At 38.2% G+C, this 18385-nt stretch overlaps 1 protein-coding gene across 1 annotated transcript in view; it reads left to right on the forward strand.

Annotated features, from left to right (window-relative positions):
• The window catches only part of CFAP58 (cilia and flagella associated protein 58), a gene marked incomplete at both ends in the record, with an annotated part of 52249 nt that overhangs the window by 19667 nt on the left and 14197 nt on the right, over positions 1-18385 (forward strand). Inside the window, 6 exons of the mRNA XM_082286360.1 lie at positions 3144-3305; positions 6084-6230; positions 9622-9762; positions 10113-10336; positions 12337-12448; positions 14637-14741. Coding sequence (XP_082142486.1) covers positions 3144-3305; positions 6084-6230; positions 9622-9762; positions 10113-10336; positions 12337-12448; positions 14637-14741 — 891 coding nt within the window. The remainder of the gene's footprint in view (positions 1-3143; positions 3306-6083; positions 6231-9621; positions 9763-10112; positions 10337-12336; positions 12449-14636; positions 14742-18385) is intronic.

Here is an 18385-nt window from a genome sequence, read left to right on the forward strand (position 1 = left end):
GCAGAGGCTCAGTAAATGGCTTATGACACTTGAGCTGTTTGTATAATTATGCCTGCATTGTGACTGCAAGTTTCCAAAGGACTTGCAGGCTTCCTTGGCTCACCAAAGGGGCAATTCCTGACTCCGGTTACAGGTGAAGAGCAGCAAGAACAGTTTTGAGTACAGGAGTATGTCAGACAATGATCTTGTCCTTCAAGTCCAAATGGAGGGTAGGAGGACATAGGATCTGGATTATTATGTAAATAGGTAATATTTAAGTTCAGTGTTTGACCTATTCAGACTTGAGAAGCTGTGGCAAAACTACAGGAGTCATTTCACAGCTGGTGAGGAATGAGCTACTGGTGGGCATTAAGGCTATGGCCAGTCAGTGCTCTTCCGTCACCTTTTGCCACCAAGCTGGTTTTGCAGGAGGTTGCAGCCCACCTTTGGAACTGCACAACAGCTGGAAAAGAGCCAAACCCATCTAAGCCCAAAGATGTAGCCATACTGGCTCTGAAGGCTGCCTGGCTGTTTATAGCTGCACAGACTCTATAGAGCTGCAGAATTCATCTTTCAAAATCATCATTTACTATTAACTGTTGAACAGAGTCAGCAAAGTTATATACACAACAGTAAAATATTTTTGGGGTAAGAATTCATGCATTCAGACTTCCTCTTCTAACTACTGCCTTGGCTGACTGCTTATTTTCAAGTCAGCGTCACTTGTTGAATAGTCTTACTTCTAGATTAGCCAGCACAAGTAAGAAAAAACACCTGTTCTTTTTGTCTTTGTTATGTAGCATGCATGTATTACTGAGTACAACTGTTAGCAGAATATTTCTATTTTGAATTGAAATTCTTAAATTATGAAATCTTGGTTTCTCTGTGTAAGGTTTAGGCTGAAAAGGAGGCAGTGAAGTATACCTTTCAGTTCCAAGTGAACTGTTCTGTGTTTTCTGAGGGGTCACAAAACCAGTCTCTAATATGTTGGCATTTTTCAAATAAAGCCTTTTAAAATGTTAAGTTTACAGTTAACAACCTATTCAGGAAAATGAAAAGATATATTTCCTTTTTTAAATTCACATAATCTTTTGGAAAACCCGATGTTCAATAGGCATATCATTAGGGCCATTACAGTACTTCTGGGAGTGGTTAAAAATGGATAAGCAAGTAAAGACAGCACCATTATGGACGTACTGAGTAGGTTCATTGAACTAAGCAGGTAGCCAGTAGTAGATGATAGTTAAGTGTACAGATTAAAAAGCTATGAGGATACAGGAAAAACTATGAATACCAAATCCTTTCTGCTTAGCTTTGGGCCCTCATTGCCAAATCTGAGAGGTGTAGTGTGCCTATCGACTAAACAGGAATTGAGAATGCTCAGCCTCCCATGGGGCTGTGAAACACTGCATGTATCCTTTCTATATTTATAAGAAAGAATTATTTGGGTTTAATCATTCCTGAAAAAGCGAAGTCAGCATCCAGCCTGTGAGCACAACTCAGAGAACTTTGTCCATAATCTTACTGCACTTATATTGTATCAAAACCAAGTAAAAGTCTTACAAATGCAGTGACCTACTTTCAAATCTTCCTCCAGCCTATGATCACCATAGTGCAGATAGAAACATGCCTTATTGATTTCTTCTCTGTGCTATTACTATTGGCAGATTGTTTAAAAAGCAAAGGAAAAGGCAGGAGTAGGTTATAAACTGGGACTGTTTTTTGTATTGCATTGTAAGCAGTTCCTGGGATCACCTGAAGTCAGCTACAATGTGCTGGAATTGTATTCCTGCTTCTGTAATAAAATTTTCAATATTTAGCTGTCCCCTGTCTTCAAAGTTGGGTGGAGGTACCTGGTAGGATATTTAATTATTTAAGTTCCTGCCCCATAGTTAGGCCTACCCAAGGCTTTACTGCTGAGGAAGGGACAACACTGTAAACTGCAAACTTTGTAGTTATTGATTATTTGATGTAAACATTTGTTTTCTTCTGCTGCTTTGACATATAAACATGAATTTTAGCCCAAACCTCTGTCTTCAAAAGTGGAGTCAGGAGAACTGGATATGAACTGCATTTGGAAATGGACTTCTCTCCTGTATTTTGTCCTTATGATTCTTCGGTTTTTTTTCATGGCTAATCTTTTTCCTAGCTTTAAGGGTGGCATTGTTTTCTCCTCCTGGGTAGTGAACCTGGTAAACTGTGTTCTTGATGTGTGTACTCCTTAGAATGGTTTTTATTTCATTTTTGTAATGCTGAATTCTGTATGAATGCTGCTTCCTTGAGCTCCTCAGTTTTCAGGTTTGTGTAGCAGGAGAAAGGTTCTTGATTTTTAAAAAGTAATTTAGAAGCTTATCATAATGATTAGCAAGTCTTTGTATTTTTGCCCTTCTAACATAGCAATTATTATGTATTTTTATGGTAGTAACTGCTTAATAAAGGTGTCTATAAAATCTTGCATTTTTGTTAATTGATTCTGCATGTGATCATCTTCTTTCTATAGTCTACAATACTCCATTCTCCTTAGGTAATCTTCACGTAATTATTTCTAATCTTTCATAGAAGCAACTAATGGTGATTACCTACTTATGTAGACCAAGTGTAAGTTACATTAACTGACTTTCTTATTATAGTAATTATATACGACCAGTTTGTGATCATCAACTGTTTGTGATCATGTGTTCATTAAAAAAAAAATTGGGTTGTTAGAATTTAAGTGTACGTGCAGGGCTTCTTGGAAAAACATGTGTGTTAATTCATTTTATCATACAGTTGACATCCAAAACAACATCCAAAATCTAGGTCTGCTTCATAAATAAACTAAGTTTATTCTTGATGGAAACTGTTTATGTTGATTTTATTGCACCTACTCTGTGATGATATTTTCTTTCAGTAGCTTGTTGTTCAATTAAGAATGTGCACCTCTATAAATTTTAGTCTTGGGCAAAACCTACATAACAGATTAAAATACAATGTAGTCCCACATAAGCAAGTCAGAAAGGTTAAACTTGTATTTGGACCGGAGTAATTTTCAGCTGTAGTTAAAACTGCTTATCACAGAGATTTGAACTTGTCATCTTAGAAGAAAATCACAAACTTTGTCCCATCCTTCTGATCTTGTGATGATGGTTTAATCATTTAATTTCTTTCCTTTCCTTTTGCTCCAGATCCTCCATAACATGAAAGATCTTGAAATACATCAAATGCAGATCTGTGACTATGAGAAGGAAATACAAGTGCAAGGGATTAAATTAAAACAGCAGCAAAACCTTTGTGAAACTCTGAGATCAGAGAGAACCCTGTACAGTAAAAATCTGATTGAAGCAAAGGTAGAAGGATAAATTTTTCCTTGTGTTTCTCTCTCTGCTCTTGTTTTTTACCTGATTTAATTTTAATTTGTTAAAGGAGAGCTCGGTGGATCAATGGCAGAAGTGTTTTTTTCATTCCTGTGGGTTTGGAAAAATGAATGTTTTAGGTCCCTGAAGTTTCATCTACACTATTTGTATTTGGACTGGAAATAGGAGTCCACAGTCATCATGTGGAAATATCCCTGCTTCAAACCATGCATAAAATCATGGTACACTGGAGCTACGGAATCATAAAGCCATCCTGGCTTCAGTCTGTTTTATCCCTTTAGGAGTTGTATGCATGTATGTGAAATAGGGTATAAGGTGAAGAAGATTGCCTCCTTAGCCCTGAATGAGTATGCACATTACTGTGAGTAATGATTAGGAAGCAGAGAGAACACTTTCCCAGCTGAAGTGGAATTTTCTGACAAGAACCAAACACTTCCACCTTGCTTGTTCCTTTCAGAGAATGTCATTTTCCTCAGGAGATGATTCTCTCCATTCAGATCTCCTCCTTGGGGATCTGACTAACAATGCTAGAAGAAAAAGAACACACCACTTAAGGATATATTCTGTTACTCTGATGTAAAGATCTAAAATACTACATAAATTCTATTGTAATTGGCAGACACTGGGACCCTGGACAGCTGTCATTTACAGCCTTGGGTTATTGCCAAATAAGTATTTATGACATAAACATGTATAGTAAATGACAAATTTATACTTAGGTAGGTGTTTTGTTTGAGAAGCAGATGGGAATGAACTGTCAAAGTTCCTATCCAGCTGAGTGCTGAATTTTATGAGGAATGAACCATTTTGCCATTTATGTGGGGTGCTTCACTTGACCTTAGTCAGCCTCTCATCAGTGGATGTGGTGTTGGGATTCTTGCTGCTCCCAAACAATCTCTCAGGAGAAATAAGGCTGAAAAATCACAATGCAGATTTTTTTTCCCCCTAGTTATTTTTATTTTAAAACACACAACATAAATTTGGTTATTTATAAAGAATGGGCATCTATGTGCTGAGTTAGAAAATGTAGCAGCCTTTTGGCCGTTGGGTTTTGAATGTTACATGGTGGTAACAGTACGCTGTTCACAGTTCCAGTTGTTAGAGGCCAGTGCTTAGACTTTAATAGCTTACTTGTCATACTTCAAAACTCTTAGCAAGTCCTGTGTGAGAAAATAGCTGACCCCAAAAGATCTTTTGGCTAAGGCAGTGTTATGTTTAGCAATGAGAAAAATAGCTGTTCAGCGTTCAGTAACAGGTCAGCCAGTCATGAAACAAAAAAAAACCGTGTTGTTTTAAACATGGTAAATTCTTTCTCCTTTTGGGAAGTAAAATTGAACTAGCTTGTTTAGATAAAGCTAGATGCAAGTATTTTTGGATTGCTTAATGTGAAATGATCTCATGCCCACCTTGCCAGTAGTCTCCAGAGTACCATAATATTCAAGACAGTAAAATGGAAAAGGCATCCTGGCAGGCTGTTATTATGATATAAATATCTGATGCTTTCATCCCGGGGGTTTCTTTTGCTGTTGGGAGTTCATTTATTTAAGCAAGTTGATTAGGAGACCAGTTTGCAAAATTGTGTGTTCTTACTGTTCTACATTAAGTAAAGAATTAAAAATGTATTTGGGTGTGTCTGGGGTCTATCTCTGCTAAATCTCTGTCATCTTTTACAACACTAAAGAGATTTATAGGCTGTGTAGCAAAGACAGCTTTTAGTAACTTTTGCTTTCACAAAAGTGACTGAACATGCAAACAGTTGGGCCTAATGACATATTACTACTAATCAGTACTTTCTCTGTGCTGTTTGGGTGAAGATTGCCATAACTCAAGATCTTGGTTAGTTACGTTAATCACTTCATGCAAGAAAACATCCCTCATTAGTCGAGTAAATCCACGCTCATGGTGGACAGTGCTGAAAAAGCTTTAAAAGCTACCGTGGTCTGGTACTGGAAGAGGATGTATTCATATGAAAGATTATGATGTCTTCTCTGTGAGGTGGTAGGTTCTAGCAGAGGAATAATAGCCTCTAAAGCTGTTTTCATACATCCAGAAGAACGTCTGTCTAAGCATTGACTCTGTTAGCTTCCATTTCATAGCATAACATGTGCTGAAATGTTAATTTTGTACAGGCAGGCACCTTTGTGCTGTGAGTAGAAGTATTCCTACTGACCTGATCTCTCTACAGTGCTACCAGCCCTTTTGCTCTGTGTTTGAGCTTAAAGTATATGCTAAAATCCTCACAGAGCCTTCTCAAATGCTGTTTTGCCCCTTGCACCTCTGTGCAAGCTAGCATATTTTGGTATCTTACTTAGGGCTATGTTTGCTTGCACAAAACCAGCTTCTCTCCAAAGATTTGTGCCCAAACTTACTGGAAAAGCACATTATTAGAAGCATGAAAACAGATGGATATGATCAGAATCTTAGTAATTTGGATTGACTGCTAGTTCTTACAGTGTGTCCAGCACTTTAAATTAAATGGCTTATTAAACTCATGAGAGATGGTCATTATTTTTGTCAGTGAATCTTTTAAAGGCTTTTTTATTGCAATGGCATGCTGGCATAAACAAAAAATTGTCATTTAATGAAACTGTTTGGTTCTGTTGGATTAAAAAATGATGCCTTACAGTAGGGACAACAGATCTACTTTCATGCACCGTGGCTGCATTTTCCAAATCTGAACAGCCTGAACTCCTCATCACAACCAACCTCTTGTTTTAGCCCTTTCTGTAATCACACTTCCTGTTCTATTAGGATGAGATAGCAGAAATGAAGATGAAGCTGAAAACTGCCACACGTCAGCTGGATCAGCTGAAAGACGAGCTCAAAGAAAAGGACGCAGCCCTTGAGAAAGCACATGTGGAACATGAGCAGTCAGAGAAGGAGAAAGAATCTCTGAAAGTAAGACCCTTGACACATATACTTTCTTGCAAAGGATGGATTCCATGATTTCACAGACTGCACTATGTTCTGACCTGTGGTAGTTGTTTTGCTGTATTTTAATAAACTATTCTGTAATTGAAGCAGAAGATTTCAGTATCATTTAGAGATACTAGTTGCAGAAGTCTGTGTATCTGAAAAATTTAATCTCTGCCTATAATTATAATAAGAGAGTTCTGAATTGTCTGTTGGAAGCTTTAAATCTCTTGGTGACTGAACATTTTTTACTAAGAAGTTCCATTTTGCTTGCAGAAATGTTGATTTTGGGGATAGACTGATTCTAGCAAACTTTTTAATGTAGACTCTTGTAACTCAACTTTTTATTTTTAAGAACTTTTTTCTTTCTGCTGTTTTTAAGTGCAAACCCCATTATATTGCACTTCACAATGTTGTATTTCTATGTAACTAGCAAGCATTAGTCTTTTGGGAGTTAGGCAGTGGCTTTTAGTAGGTCCCTCTGCACAGAAAGTTATTTTAATATTGTGGTATAAAGCAGCAAGAATCTGTCTTAAATCAAAGGAAATCTGAGCCTGAAGCTCGGGTTCTTCTTCTCAGTGCTGGCTGCAGCCCATCCTTAGATAAGCTATTAGATTTGTGGTGGTATCTCAGCCCAATTTGCTGCACTCTGAAAAGATTTAGGGAGTTGTGTTCACAGGAGTTTATTTTTAATCTTCACTAAGCACTAGAAAAAAACCCAAACAATACCAGGAAAAAACGCAAACAACACCCCCAAAAAACAAAACAAAAGTTCCCTGTCACTTTTCAAAATGTTTTGTTTTGTCAGTTTATTGCTTTGCTGCGATGACTCCTTGAATTTTCAGCCTCTCTCAGCACATTACAGTTATGACAAGATGTCAATAGGACTTTGTAAAAGGGTGATGAATTTGTATTCTTGTACCTGATCTGTCTCAGAGATGTTCTATCAGTGATGGAGAAGTCAAACAGCATCTAATTTCCTGTGTGCAGCTTTCTGCCTTAACTAGTCCCCAATTCTGTCTCATTGCCCCAGAACTGTCTGCCATTTATTTGACAAACATATGATTGCTGCATGGTTTACCCACTCAATTATTCACCAGCAGGTTTGTCCATACACTGACATGGCATTACTGACTTGCCTCAGGGCATTGTGGTCTCCTACCTCAGTGTCACTGCTGAGTACTAAACCAGAAGAGAATTCAGAGGGAGCTGATTGTCACAGCCACAAAAGAACCCAATTATTTGTGTTGCAAGCTGGCATCAATTTGTCCTGTTTGCACTGATGTGAAGGAAGGAAGAAAGCTGTTCCTGGGAAATAAGTTTAAACAATGTGCTAAATCACAGAGGACTGGGATTCATAGGAATGAGGTTATACAGACATGCTTGCCTCAGATGGCATAAAGGCCTTAAAAATGTGTAATCGTGGTAAATCCAAGCTCTATTAAAGCCAGTACAATGCCATCTTTTGGCTTCAGTTGGCCTTCATACAGGGCTGCAGGTTAGAGTTGTTTGACAAAGGATCTGAATATTGAAAAAAATCTATGTCCCTCAAGATTTGAGCTTCTGGCACATCAAGTGATTTGTATTATTTTGTTGATGCATATTTTTTTGTTAGCATTTTTCTGGAAATCTGAGTGTAAAATCTGACTTGTTATTTCAGCATTCTGTGTTCAGTTACAAAACTGTAAAACTCCTGTTTTCCTCCCACTTCTAGTATAGTATACCGATAAAAGTATCATACTAATATTTCAGAATCTAAACAAGAATTTAGTTTGAGTTTGGTTTGAGATATTGGTACAGGTCCCATATATGTTATTCTTTCTTGCTGACTGTTCTTCAGTTCTTACAAATTCCCTGAACCAACTTCAAGTGAGCTGTGCTGATTTATAGCAGTTTCAGACATGCCATTTTTCTACTTGTACAGTGGCTGTGTTTATTCATTTCCTTCTTTCTTAGCTCATGTGCAAAGACCCTCGTACTGTGGTTCTTAGCATATTTAATCTAACTGAAAGTCCTTGTGTGGCTTTAAGTATTTATGTTCCCTACTATACAAGGCAGTTCAGATTTATTTTAAATGAGTGCATTCCAGTGAGGAGATTTGTTTATATGGATGTTTGCTGACCACATCTAATGCCACTTCTTGTTTACAATTCATATTTTTCTGACATAAGGAGACCACAGAATTGTGATCTATTAAAAAAAATATTATCCAGCAATGCTGAACGCATGAGCTGTTTTACATTTGTGGACAGCTTTTGCACAGCATTGATTGCATTTCAGGATGAAGTGACTTGTATTTTTATTCAGCTGATGAATTCTGATGAATATCTGACACTGAATAAGAAAGCTATGTCTTGCACATACGGGAAAATGAGAATTTTATTAAAGCAAATAAGAATGGAACAAGCTGTTTTATTATGATGATGGAACTGTTTCTGTCTTAAATCAGTGTTTTTGCAGGTGCAGCCTTCATCACAGCCTCATTCTTTCAGCATTGGGTGATGCTTGTTCCCAAAAGGCAGCTTGAACATCATCCTTTATAAGGGTCAGAGCTGTGGCAAAGTCTTTGAGTTGAGGCTTGAAAGTTTTCCTATCTGTGAAAATGGACTGTGGTCGGCTAGTTCCACCTTGGTTCTAATTGCCTAGCAGTGATAAAAACTTCTAATAATCCAGGAAGACCCTATTAGTTTTTATCTACATACATGCCTTGAATTATAGATTTTGTGACAGTGGGATAGAATGACTGGGCACACTCTGATGCTAGTTTGTGTTAGTGCTGTGCAGCTGCTGTAGCAGTGCATTGCTGCTCCTTTGCTTAGGGACAGCCCCTCTTTTCACAGTCTTCCTCATTTACACATCCACTAAACAAAGTGTTATGGCTCTTAAATTTTGCTGTTCCCTTCCTGGTTGCCACCAATTCTTTTATTCCATTTTGAAGCCTTTCTTGAGCTGATGCCACTTTGTATTATACAGCAGAGATTGTCGCCCTTTTCAGCAAGGTGAACTGTTCTTTCGCACATCCCAGAGTGACTAAATAACAACTCCATTGCAAAGATTTCTAAATATGTCCTGTATAATTTAAAAAAAAATCAAACGAGGCATCCCTGAATTACAGCTTGAACCATTGTCATAGATAAAAATCCTTCCAAATTTCTATTGTGTATAAAATAATTGTATTAAAATAGTATTTACAGTACTTCTTTATGGGTCTTCATGCTTGCTTGTCTTGGTGATTAGTTCTCAAAAACTAACAAAATATGTACCTCCCAGGAAGCTAAAAGAATGTATGAGATATATTTACCTAACTCTTAATTGTAGGTTTATGTAAGGGGAAGTTATTAATTAACAGTTCACCTATATTCTTTATCTCCATCAGTGTGAACTGCTTAGGATGACAAAACAGGCTATGGAAACCAAAGCCTATATTGAAAATCAGGAGGCAGAAGAGAAAAAACTCCTAAAAATCATTGCTGAAGCTGATGCAGATAGACTGAAGCAGAAGAAGGAATTTGACAAGGTAGGAATCTCTAATTTGAGTTTTCAAATCCCCTGCATTCTGTTCCCTCATTTGTCCAGTGTATTTTTAAGATGATTCTTAGCTACTGTGAATGTGGGACTACTAAAACTTTATAGTGCCATTAAAACCAAAATGTTAAGATACTGAAGTGAACGAAATCTGTAGTTTGTACTGTTCAGGTGATTGAACCCTTATAGGGGAAATTATTAGGTTCTTGCTGTATTTCTTTAATTAATAACAGTGAAACCTCTTAATGTACGTGTTTTTGACTGAAACAAGTATTGTCATGATACTCAGGGATTGTGTGAAGGAAGTGTAACTGAGTTTATGGCTTTGCCCTGTGCCCTCAGGTGCTCTGTGAGAGACATGCCCTGGGGACCCAGCTTATTCGTCGCAATGATGAGGTGGCTCTGCTCTATGAGAAGATAAAAATCCAGCAGGCCATCTTAAACAGGGGGGAAACCGAGTACCGGCAGAGGATGGAAGACATGCGGATTCTCAAGCTGGAGATCAAAAAACTTCAGCGTGAGAAGGGAATTCTTGGCAAGAGTGCAGCCAATGTGGAGGAGCTCAGGTAGGAATACATTTCCATAGTGACTGCACCCATGATTTTGTGTTTAAGACAGAAAATATGGTTTGTACATAGTAAAGACTTGTATCAACAAGCCTTATACCTTGGAGAAGGGGTTTGCTTGGTTTGACCTCAAACACAAACTGGATTAAATTCATAGAACAACTTATCAGCAATTAGGAAAATTAAATATAGAAAGGAGGAAAGGTGACATCTTGGCCAAAGTTTAAATATTTTCCATATTTCCCCTTGTTCTGTGAGTTACTGCCTACAGAATAAACCTGACAGCAGCAGCACAGGTTCATAGTCCAGGGAGCTACTTAGTGGTACAGTGGTACAAGGCCTAGATTAGTGGAACTCCTTTTGGTTAAGCAATCCACAGAGTATGGGAGACACTTGACATATTTATAACAAAACCCTTCCAGATTTATATGCAGACATGATCTCTGAGAAAGATTTAGTTACATTTTCACTGAAGGTTTTGTTTCTTTAAAACAGCAGTTTAATAGCCCAAGCCTGATTTATCTCCTCCTTCTCTGGCTTAATTTTTCCTTTCTTGTTTACCCTCCTGTATTTGAGGTGTATTCTTTCCTGTTGGGAAACTGTGGTCATTTTCTAAGAATCAGTCTTGGTCTGTAAAGAGAGACAGTTATGTTTTTAGCAGATAACCATTGTACCGATTCTGTGTAGCTACCACAGTTTTGGGTGAGATCTTTATTTTATCATTGTAATTCCGTGGCTTTCAGCAGAACAAATTAACTTCAGTCCATGGTCAGTCCCATTGACTCCAGTAGAATTATGCCAGTTTGATTTGGTGAAACAGAAAGGCGAGCTGGGCACACAACATTAGCAATTGCAGTTTTCATCGACTGACTGCAGATAGGAATGGGATTTGAGCTTGCTGCCCAAATACATTCAGCCGAAAGTCTGTTACTGTATTGAAACTCAGTGGTGGTATTGAAGTGTAGTGTGCTGCATGCCATGATGGGTGGATCAATTCTTGCTAACTGCAGCAGCAATCTCATACTTTAATGAAGTCCAAAACCATCATGAAAACTGCCTGTCGAAAAGACTCCATTTATCACTTGCACTGCTAATTAGCTTTCCCGATTTGCCAATTGGAAATGTGAGGTTTTTTTCCTTCTCCATAACCTTGTCCAACCTCACAGTTAAAAAAAGGTCTTTTTCTCTCTAGTGAGCTGAATGCAATTCTGAGCTTAGTAGGAAAAGATTCAGTGCTGGAGGAGGCACATTGAAATCTTCCACCCCCTTTTGACCTCAGAGAATTTAGGGGATTCAATCACTAAAGTTATAAGGGTCAGATCACTGCAAAATGTGCCTTTTTTTCCTGCCCCTCAACCCCCTATCCCCACCATAAAAGCCTAATTGTCAAAGAATCTTGGTAGTGCTTAATTAATTGTAAATTCAGCAACAAGTCACCTCTGAAATTCCTTGAGGAGATGTAATAAAAGAAATCAAACTTCAGTTCTCTTAGGAATGTTGTCCATCATAGTTAGGTCCTAGAGTGTGTTTTATTTAATGGATTGTGTGAGCCATGTAGATTTAAAACCTTTCAAACACAGGCTGTTGGATTCAACGTGGGGGTAACTGGGTATGACCCATAACTGATAACTGATTTGTAGGTTGATGAACTGACTGTCTTGCTGGCCTTAATGTACATGGTAAGATGTAAAGAGTGAGATCCAGTAGTCTGTGGAGTAGATTCCCCAGGAGTCTCTTTTCTGAGCCATTCTTAATGAGGCAAGTAAAAAGATCCAAGAGTGTTATTTTATGGTTCCACCTGTTTAGTGGTATCCGTGTTAGGTTTTGCCACCACAGTATTGCTGCAGTGGCAAAGTGACTCTGTGTGTTCCAGGCAGTGGTTCCTGTGCACCACAGTGCATGGGAGAATGATTTGTTAATGTCCACATTAGTGCCTTGGTCACACTGAAGTGTTTTTGGTCTGGTTTTTTTTTTAATTTTTATTTTATGCTGGTCTTCAGATGGGAGTTTAATCACATGCAGAAGGAACTGTTAAGGGAACAGACTCGGTGCAAAATTTTGGAAGAACAACTGCAGAAGCCCTTGCAAGTTCACAGATGGAGAAAATTAGAGGTGATGTGTGAGCATTTTGTCTTCCCAAAGCCCCTATTACCAAATCAGTGACCTATTTTGTTTACTGTTATGCAAATGATGTGGAGGGACTGGGCTGACTGAAATTTCCGTAGTACCAATGGAATCCTTACCTGCTGAATTCTTTCCTTGCACAATGCAACCAGTGTTATTTTTGTGTCACTTTCTCAATGAAAAATTGCAGGGAGATTTATAAAGAGATAGTCAAGTGCTAAAGGGGATAAGAATGAATTAGGTGAATTTAGAAGGGGGTGATTCCTTAATATGGATGGTGGGAAATAGGATGATAGGGGAAAGATACAATCCTACCCTCACCAGTTAGGGAGATGTATATGGGAAGAAAGCCAGTAATTGAAAGACTCATAGAATAGGTAGACTGGAGAATGGACAGATACGAAGTCAGAAGGTAAATTACATCTGAGGGAAAAAGGGAAGAGGCCTCCACATAAACAGTGGTGGATTCCCAAAGATAGTCATTCCAGGTAATGTGAGTTCAACTGCTTTACATAAACAGCAAATCTAAGTTTTCACATGATTTGAACCTGCCAAGTGAAGGGGAAAAATAAAAAATCCATCAAGCATAGACCAAATATATGAACATCAGTTGGCATCACTGGATATTTTTGATGTAAGTCAGTGCCATCTGAGATTCCTCTGTTGCATGAATCTCTGATCTGATGCCAGCCTGGGTTGCTTAGCTGCACTAATAATGAGTGATAATATGCTCAGTCCCTACAGAAGCACAGCTGAATTTTTTGACTGTGCTTACTAGCATGATAGTGAATTTCTGATCTTTCCATGCTGAGCTTAAAGTTGGATGGTGTGATTAGCTTTTCTCATGGAAGGGAGATAAAATGCAGGATGCTGAACTAGGTTAGACACATGTAGGTACAATTTCTAGCAGCACCTTGTAACAAAGAAAAATCAGACCAGTCAAAACATCCAGTGATGGGAAAATGAATGTATGAAGAGGCTGATAATGGGAAACTGTGTCTTTCCATTCTAGGTTACTGGTTTGTATTTGGAACACAAAAAGGCCAGCAGATGGCAAGATCCATATGAAATAGTCCTGATGGGGTTTTGGTTCAATTCCTAATGAACAAACATATCACTACAGTTGTCACAAATTGGCACCATGCTTGGGCAGCGATATAAAAAAATCAAGGACTGAGTGGATTGTGGGGACTGGTCTACTTTTTAGCCTGGTTCCTCAGGAAATGATGTGAGCACTGCGTGTGTATCTGTGTTAGTGTCCTAGTTATGCTTGAATTGATTAGTCAATTTAGATAAAATCAGACAAAAGATTAAGAGCAATGAGATACTGAGTTCCTTATAAGCTCAAGCAAATGTAAGAGAGTAGGACTTTATTGGAGCCTTTACTGCAGTGTGAGTTTAATCCTTATGAGACACCGCATGAGAGAGGAAGAACCAGATGGGAGAGAGGTGTTACGAGTCCCTGAGTGAGGAAAAGCTTCAGTCAGGGTTTGCCCTTCATTAAAAGATCCAACAAGAAGACAAAGTACTGGGAAAGTAAGCTTTGCTGGCTGCTGCTCACAGAATTAAGTATTTCTTTGCTCCCTAGAGCTTTCTCCAGATTCAATCTGTGCCAAAAGAATGAAAAGGAAGGGATGGAGAGACAGACATCTACTAGCTTCTGGTCTTCTGGGCGATGTAGGTAGAGGGCAACAGTACAGTGCAAACACTGTCACCATTTTAAGCATTTAATTCCATTGAAAAATGAAATTTCACATGTATGGACACTTTAGAACCCCATAATAATTCATCAGTGTAGCCCCCAAATTTGTTCCTCTTAAATTCTCCACCTGTTTCAAAAGTAAATTGCAGTTAGCCTTTCTTTTGTTCAGTAGCAAAATCTTCCTCTCCTTAGAAACTAAGTTGGCACCGTTTGAAGTTCTTGAACAGCAGGAAGTACTTGCACTGCTCTTCATTTGTCAGTGGACAGTTCCAGTTGCTGCTAAAATTGACACACTAAGTTCCAGGACTGCTTGTATGCATGCAATTAAAAAAAACCAGCTGAATGTGTCCTCTCCTAGTCCCCCTTTTATACTTGTTACTTTTGAACACTGAGATATTATGGTTTTCATTTTCAAAAAAGAAACAGTAACTTGTTATCATGTATAATTTTTGAGACTCCTTTGTTCTTCCCTAGGCCAGCGACCCCACTACCTTTGAGCTGATTCTGAAAGTACAGAGACTACAGAAGCGACTTATCACCAAGACAGGTGAAGTGATAGAGAAAGAATTTCTCCTTCAGGTACTGCAGCATCATTATTTTGTTGCATCTCATTAATATATTTGACTTGCCCTGCATCTCTGTCTACTGACATGTGCTTCCTGTATGGTATTTAGATGCATGACTTTGAATTTCTTTTGCATGCCCTTTGGATAGCTTTAGATGGCAGCACTGACTCACTGAAAGAGAACAAAAAGCATCAGATTAGTTGATTTTTATATTCTGGTTACTGATACCTGTCTAACTCTGGGAAATACAATTAAAGGTTGGCTTTAGTTTATTCATGTCATAGATTAGTCTTCAGGTCAGTCTTAGACTTTTTGAAAGGCTTTTCTTTGTCATTTTAGACAAGTCTGTTATGACCAGAAGAGGGAGGAAAATTCCTGTTTGATTCCATTTGTGCTTAGCTTGGCTTTTGGCAGAAGGAGTCCTAAAGAGTTTGTGTGATTTAGATATGCTGCTGTCTGGGGCATGTTTGATTTCAAGGTTTTTTGTGCTGAACTTTGCCAAAAAATAATTTTTGTGATAGCTTATCTTTTTTTAGCTGTATCAGATGTCCCTTAACCCCAGTGATAACAGTAAGATTTATGTTGTAGAATGGAGGACAGACTGTATTCCTGTAGTGCAAATGTTGCTATCAAATGTAACAGAGAAGGACTCTTTGGGCTTTAACCAGAGGTGTAAATCTGGTCTCTCTGGTGACTGTAGGGACAGCTACAGATTACCAGCTCTAGGTATGATTTTAGCATCTTAAATATCCTATTAGTCTTGATGCCTGTGTTGGGTATCACTCACTGGAGAGTAAAATGTGACCAGAATCTCCCTCTGTCTTGAGAAGAAGCTCAGCAGATCTTAGCAAGGCAGGGTTTGTCTCTATTTATTGTTTCATAGGAAAACATTGATCTGAAATTTCATTTGAATGTAATGTATGGTGTATTATTCCTCTGCTTGGAAAAATGTGGTCTTTGTTGCATAGCACTGAAATGCTGTCAGTGAAATAGTTAGCTTAAAATGTAGCAAAAATAGCTTCAAATTTACTGTGCTTCACCCATGCACAAACCCAATTCTGTTAGATTTTACATAGTCTCTATTGAGTATCTTGCCTTATCCTTAGTATGCTCCCATTTTGCTATTATCTTTATCTTCAGCTGAAGAACTGAGATATAGAGGTATTAAGTTGCCTGCCCAGGAATATCTTTGAAATAGTAGCTTTGAAATTTGAGCCTACATTACTGTACTAGCCATTGGTATAATCTTTCTGTCTCTGCAGTGGTCCTTCTATGGCAACTTTATGTTTTTAAAATTATTTTTCTAGATTTAAGACAGAGTTTGGCTATATAAAATCTAATTATTATATCTAGAATTGCTAATGAGTTCCTTTGTGTTCTTAATTCAGGCACTAATTTCCTGTGTAACAATGCTGAAATGAAGGTTTCCCTCGGAGAGATAGTAAAGGCCAAAAATACTATGCTCCACATTGTGTTCAGGGATTTAACATCAACATTTCTGAGCTCTTTTCTGTTTTTCCACGGTGTTTTGAGTCCTCCAAGGTGACTGAAATAGGGCTCTTTCATAGCTCTTTCATAGCAGGGTGTGAGTACGAGGAGGTAACCAGAGATGGAGGACTCATTTCTTTAAAGGACTCTATGTGCCACTGGATAGCTCAGTGATCACACATTAACTGTACTAGCAGAGCTGCTTCTGCTGAGTGTCTGGATAACCTGGTACAAGACATTTTATTATTCTTTGGACTGGTTTTCCTTTGTATGATGATAGTATCTCTTTTGTAAAATTATGCCCTGATAATCACCAAAACAAAACCCTTGCTAATAACTTACTAAACTGATGTTATCAAATTCCAAACTGCTGTGAGGAAGGAATGAGCCTGAGGAACACTTCCCGCAGAAGGAAATGAACAGAGCAGTAACATCAACTTTCTGGAGAGAGCTGAGTTTCACACACCAGGAGGGTGGCTTCACTAGACCACCTTCTGGGCAGTTTGAAAGATTTGAAGTATATTTGAAGTGTTTGAAATATAGTGTAGGATTTGATCCTGACTGAACTTTAGAATTATGGGAAACATCAGTAATTTAGTTCCAATTTCAGGAATTTTTAATTTCATTCCCTCAATATAATTTGTTTGTTGAGAGAGTTCTTCTCTTTTTTAAAAATCCTGGTAAACCCCTCATGCTTAAAGGCATTCAGTATCTTTTTGTTATGGTCCTGGAAGTCAGCTCAGCTCAGTTCTGTCACTGCTCATTTGCAGGAGTGGGGGAATTGCTGATGACTGGCTTGTGCTCACCTGGCAGAACATCCCCCATATTCAGAGGTGGAGACTGCAGACTGAGGGATACAAACTTACTAGCTCAGAGAACGACTGCTTTCTTCGTGTTGTGTTTGCTCCCCTAAGTCATGCTTCCTCACTCCCAGTCATCTTCATTCACATCTTGCTCTGTAACAAGGGCATAACCTTTGGGTGTATCAGCTTTAAGATGATCTTCATCTCTTGCTTGCCATACATAATCTTTTTTTCATGTGTGTGTGGCCATCATGCTAGCAAATGAGATCTTTGTTTAAGGTGAAGCTTGTGAGTATCTGTGTCTACTGTGCATATTATGTAGCATAAATTCCCTCACCTCAAAGTCTGTTAATAAATAGAGTAAAAAAACCCTTGTGTGTTGAATACTGAGTATTGAAGACACCTTTGGAGTTTAGAAATAACCCATGTGAGGAAATGGTTGAGCCCAGTGTCAGCAACCTGCAGTTTGATTTGTAGGGTATTCACCTTGCTGCATATTCATGCAGAGCCATAATGTTTTTATAAGGGAAAAATAATTCCATTTGTATTGCATGCACTGTAGCTTTGTCTTCTTTTTTTACTTTTTGGTAAATGGTCTTTTAAATAAAAGTGCAGGGAACAAGGTTTCAGCTGGATATAATAAATGGGAATTTTTGCTAAGTAAGGATCACAGTATATAGATTCGTGTAGAAAAGCATCTGCTTACTTTACCTGCTCCTGATGTGCATTTGATCATCTCTTTTTTATCAGCTTTTTCATTGTTTCTAACCCTGTCATTTCTTTAAAACTGAGGCAGATGTAGAAGCAAGCTACAATCCATGCTGCGTGATTAAAAGAATGATTTGCTATGTTTCAGTCAGAAAATTTAGATTGCTGACAATATGGGAAAAACCCAGCTTGACTCTAAAATCTCATGCAAAAATCTCTCTTAACCGGTCATCAGGGCACATTTTTTGGATCAGACATGTGCTGAGAGATAGTGAATATGCAACATGCTGAATGTTGGGTTTTGCTAGAACAGCTTTTCAGAGTTGAACATTGAAATAAAGCTGTAAAAAGATTTCCTATGTTACAGAAATTACTAAAGTCTTTTCTTGTTTCTGATTTATCTGTGCCTGTAGCCACAGTATCTTGGGTTATAAGGTATCAGCTCTCATATACCAAATAAGTGTGGACATCCCGAGATGCTACTTTGAAGAGTAGCTGCAAAACAGGTGGTCATAATTTCTCTTTTAATTCAGGCATTCTCACAGTTGTGAGCTGCTGTGCTGATGAAAAATGCTGTCTTAAAAATCAGATCCAAACCCAATGTCTTGAGTACTTATGGTCAATAAAAATCCAGTGGCATTTTTTCCAAACATAGGAA

The sequence above is a fragment of the Coloeus monedula genome (genome assembly GCF_965178545.1).
Source record: "Coloeus monedula genome assembly, chromosome: 8".
Taxonomy (NCBI): Eukaryota; Metazoa; Chordata; class Aves; order Passeriformes; family Corvidae; genus Coloeus; species Coloeus monedula.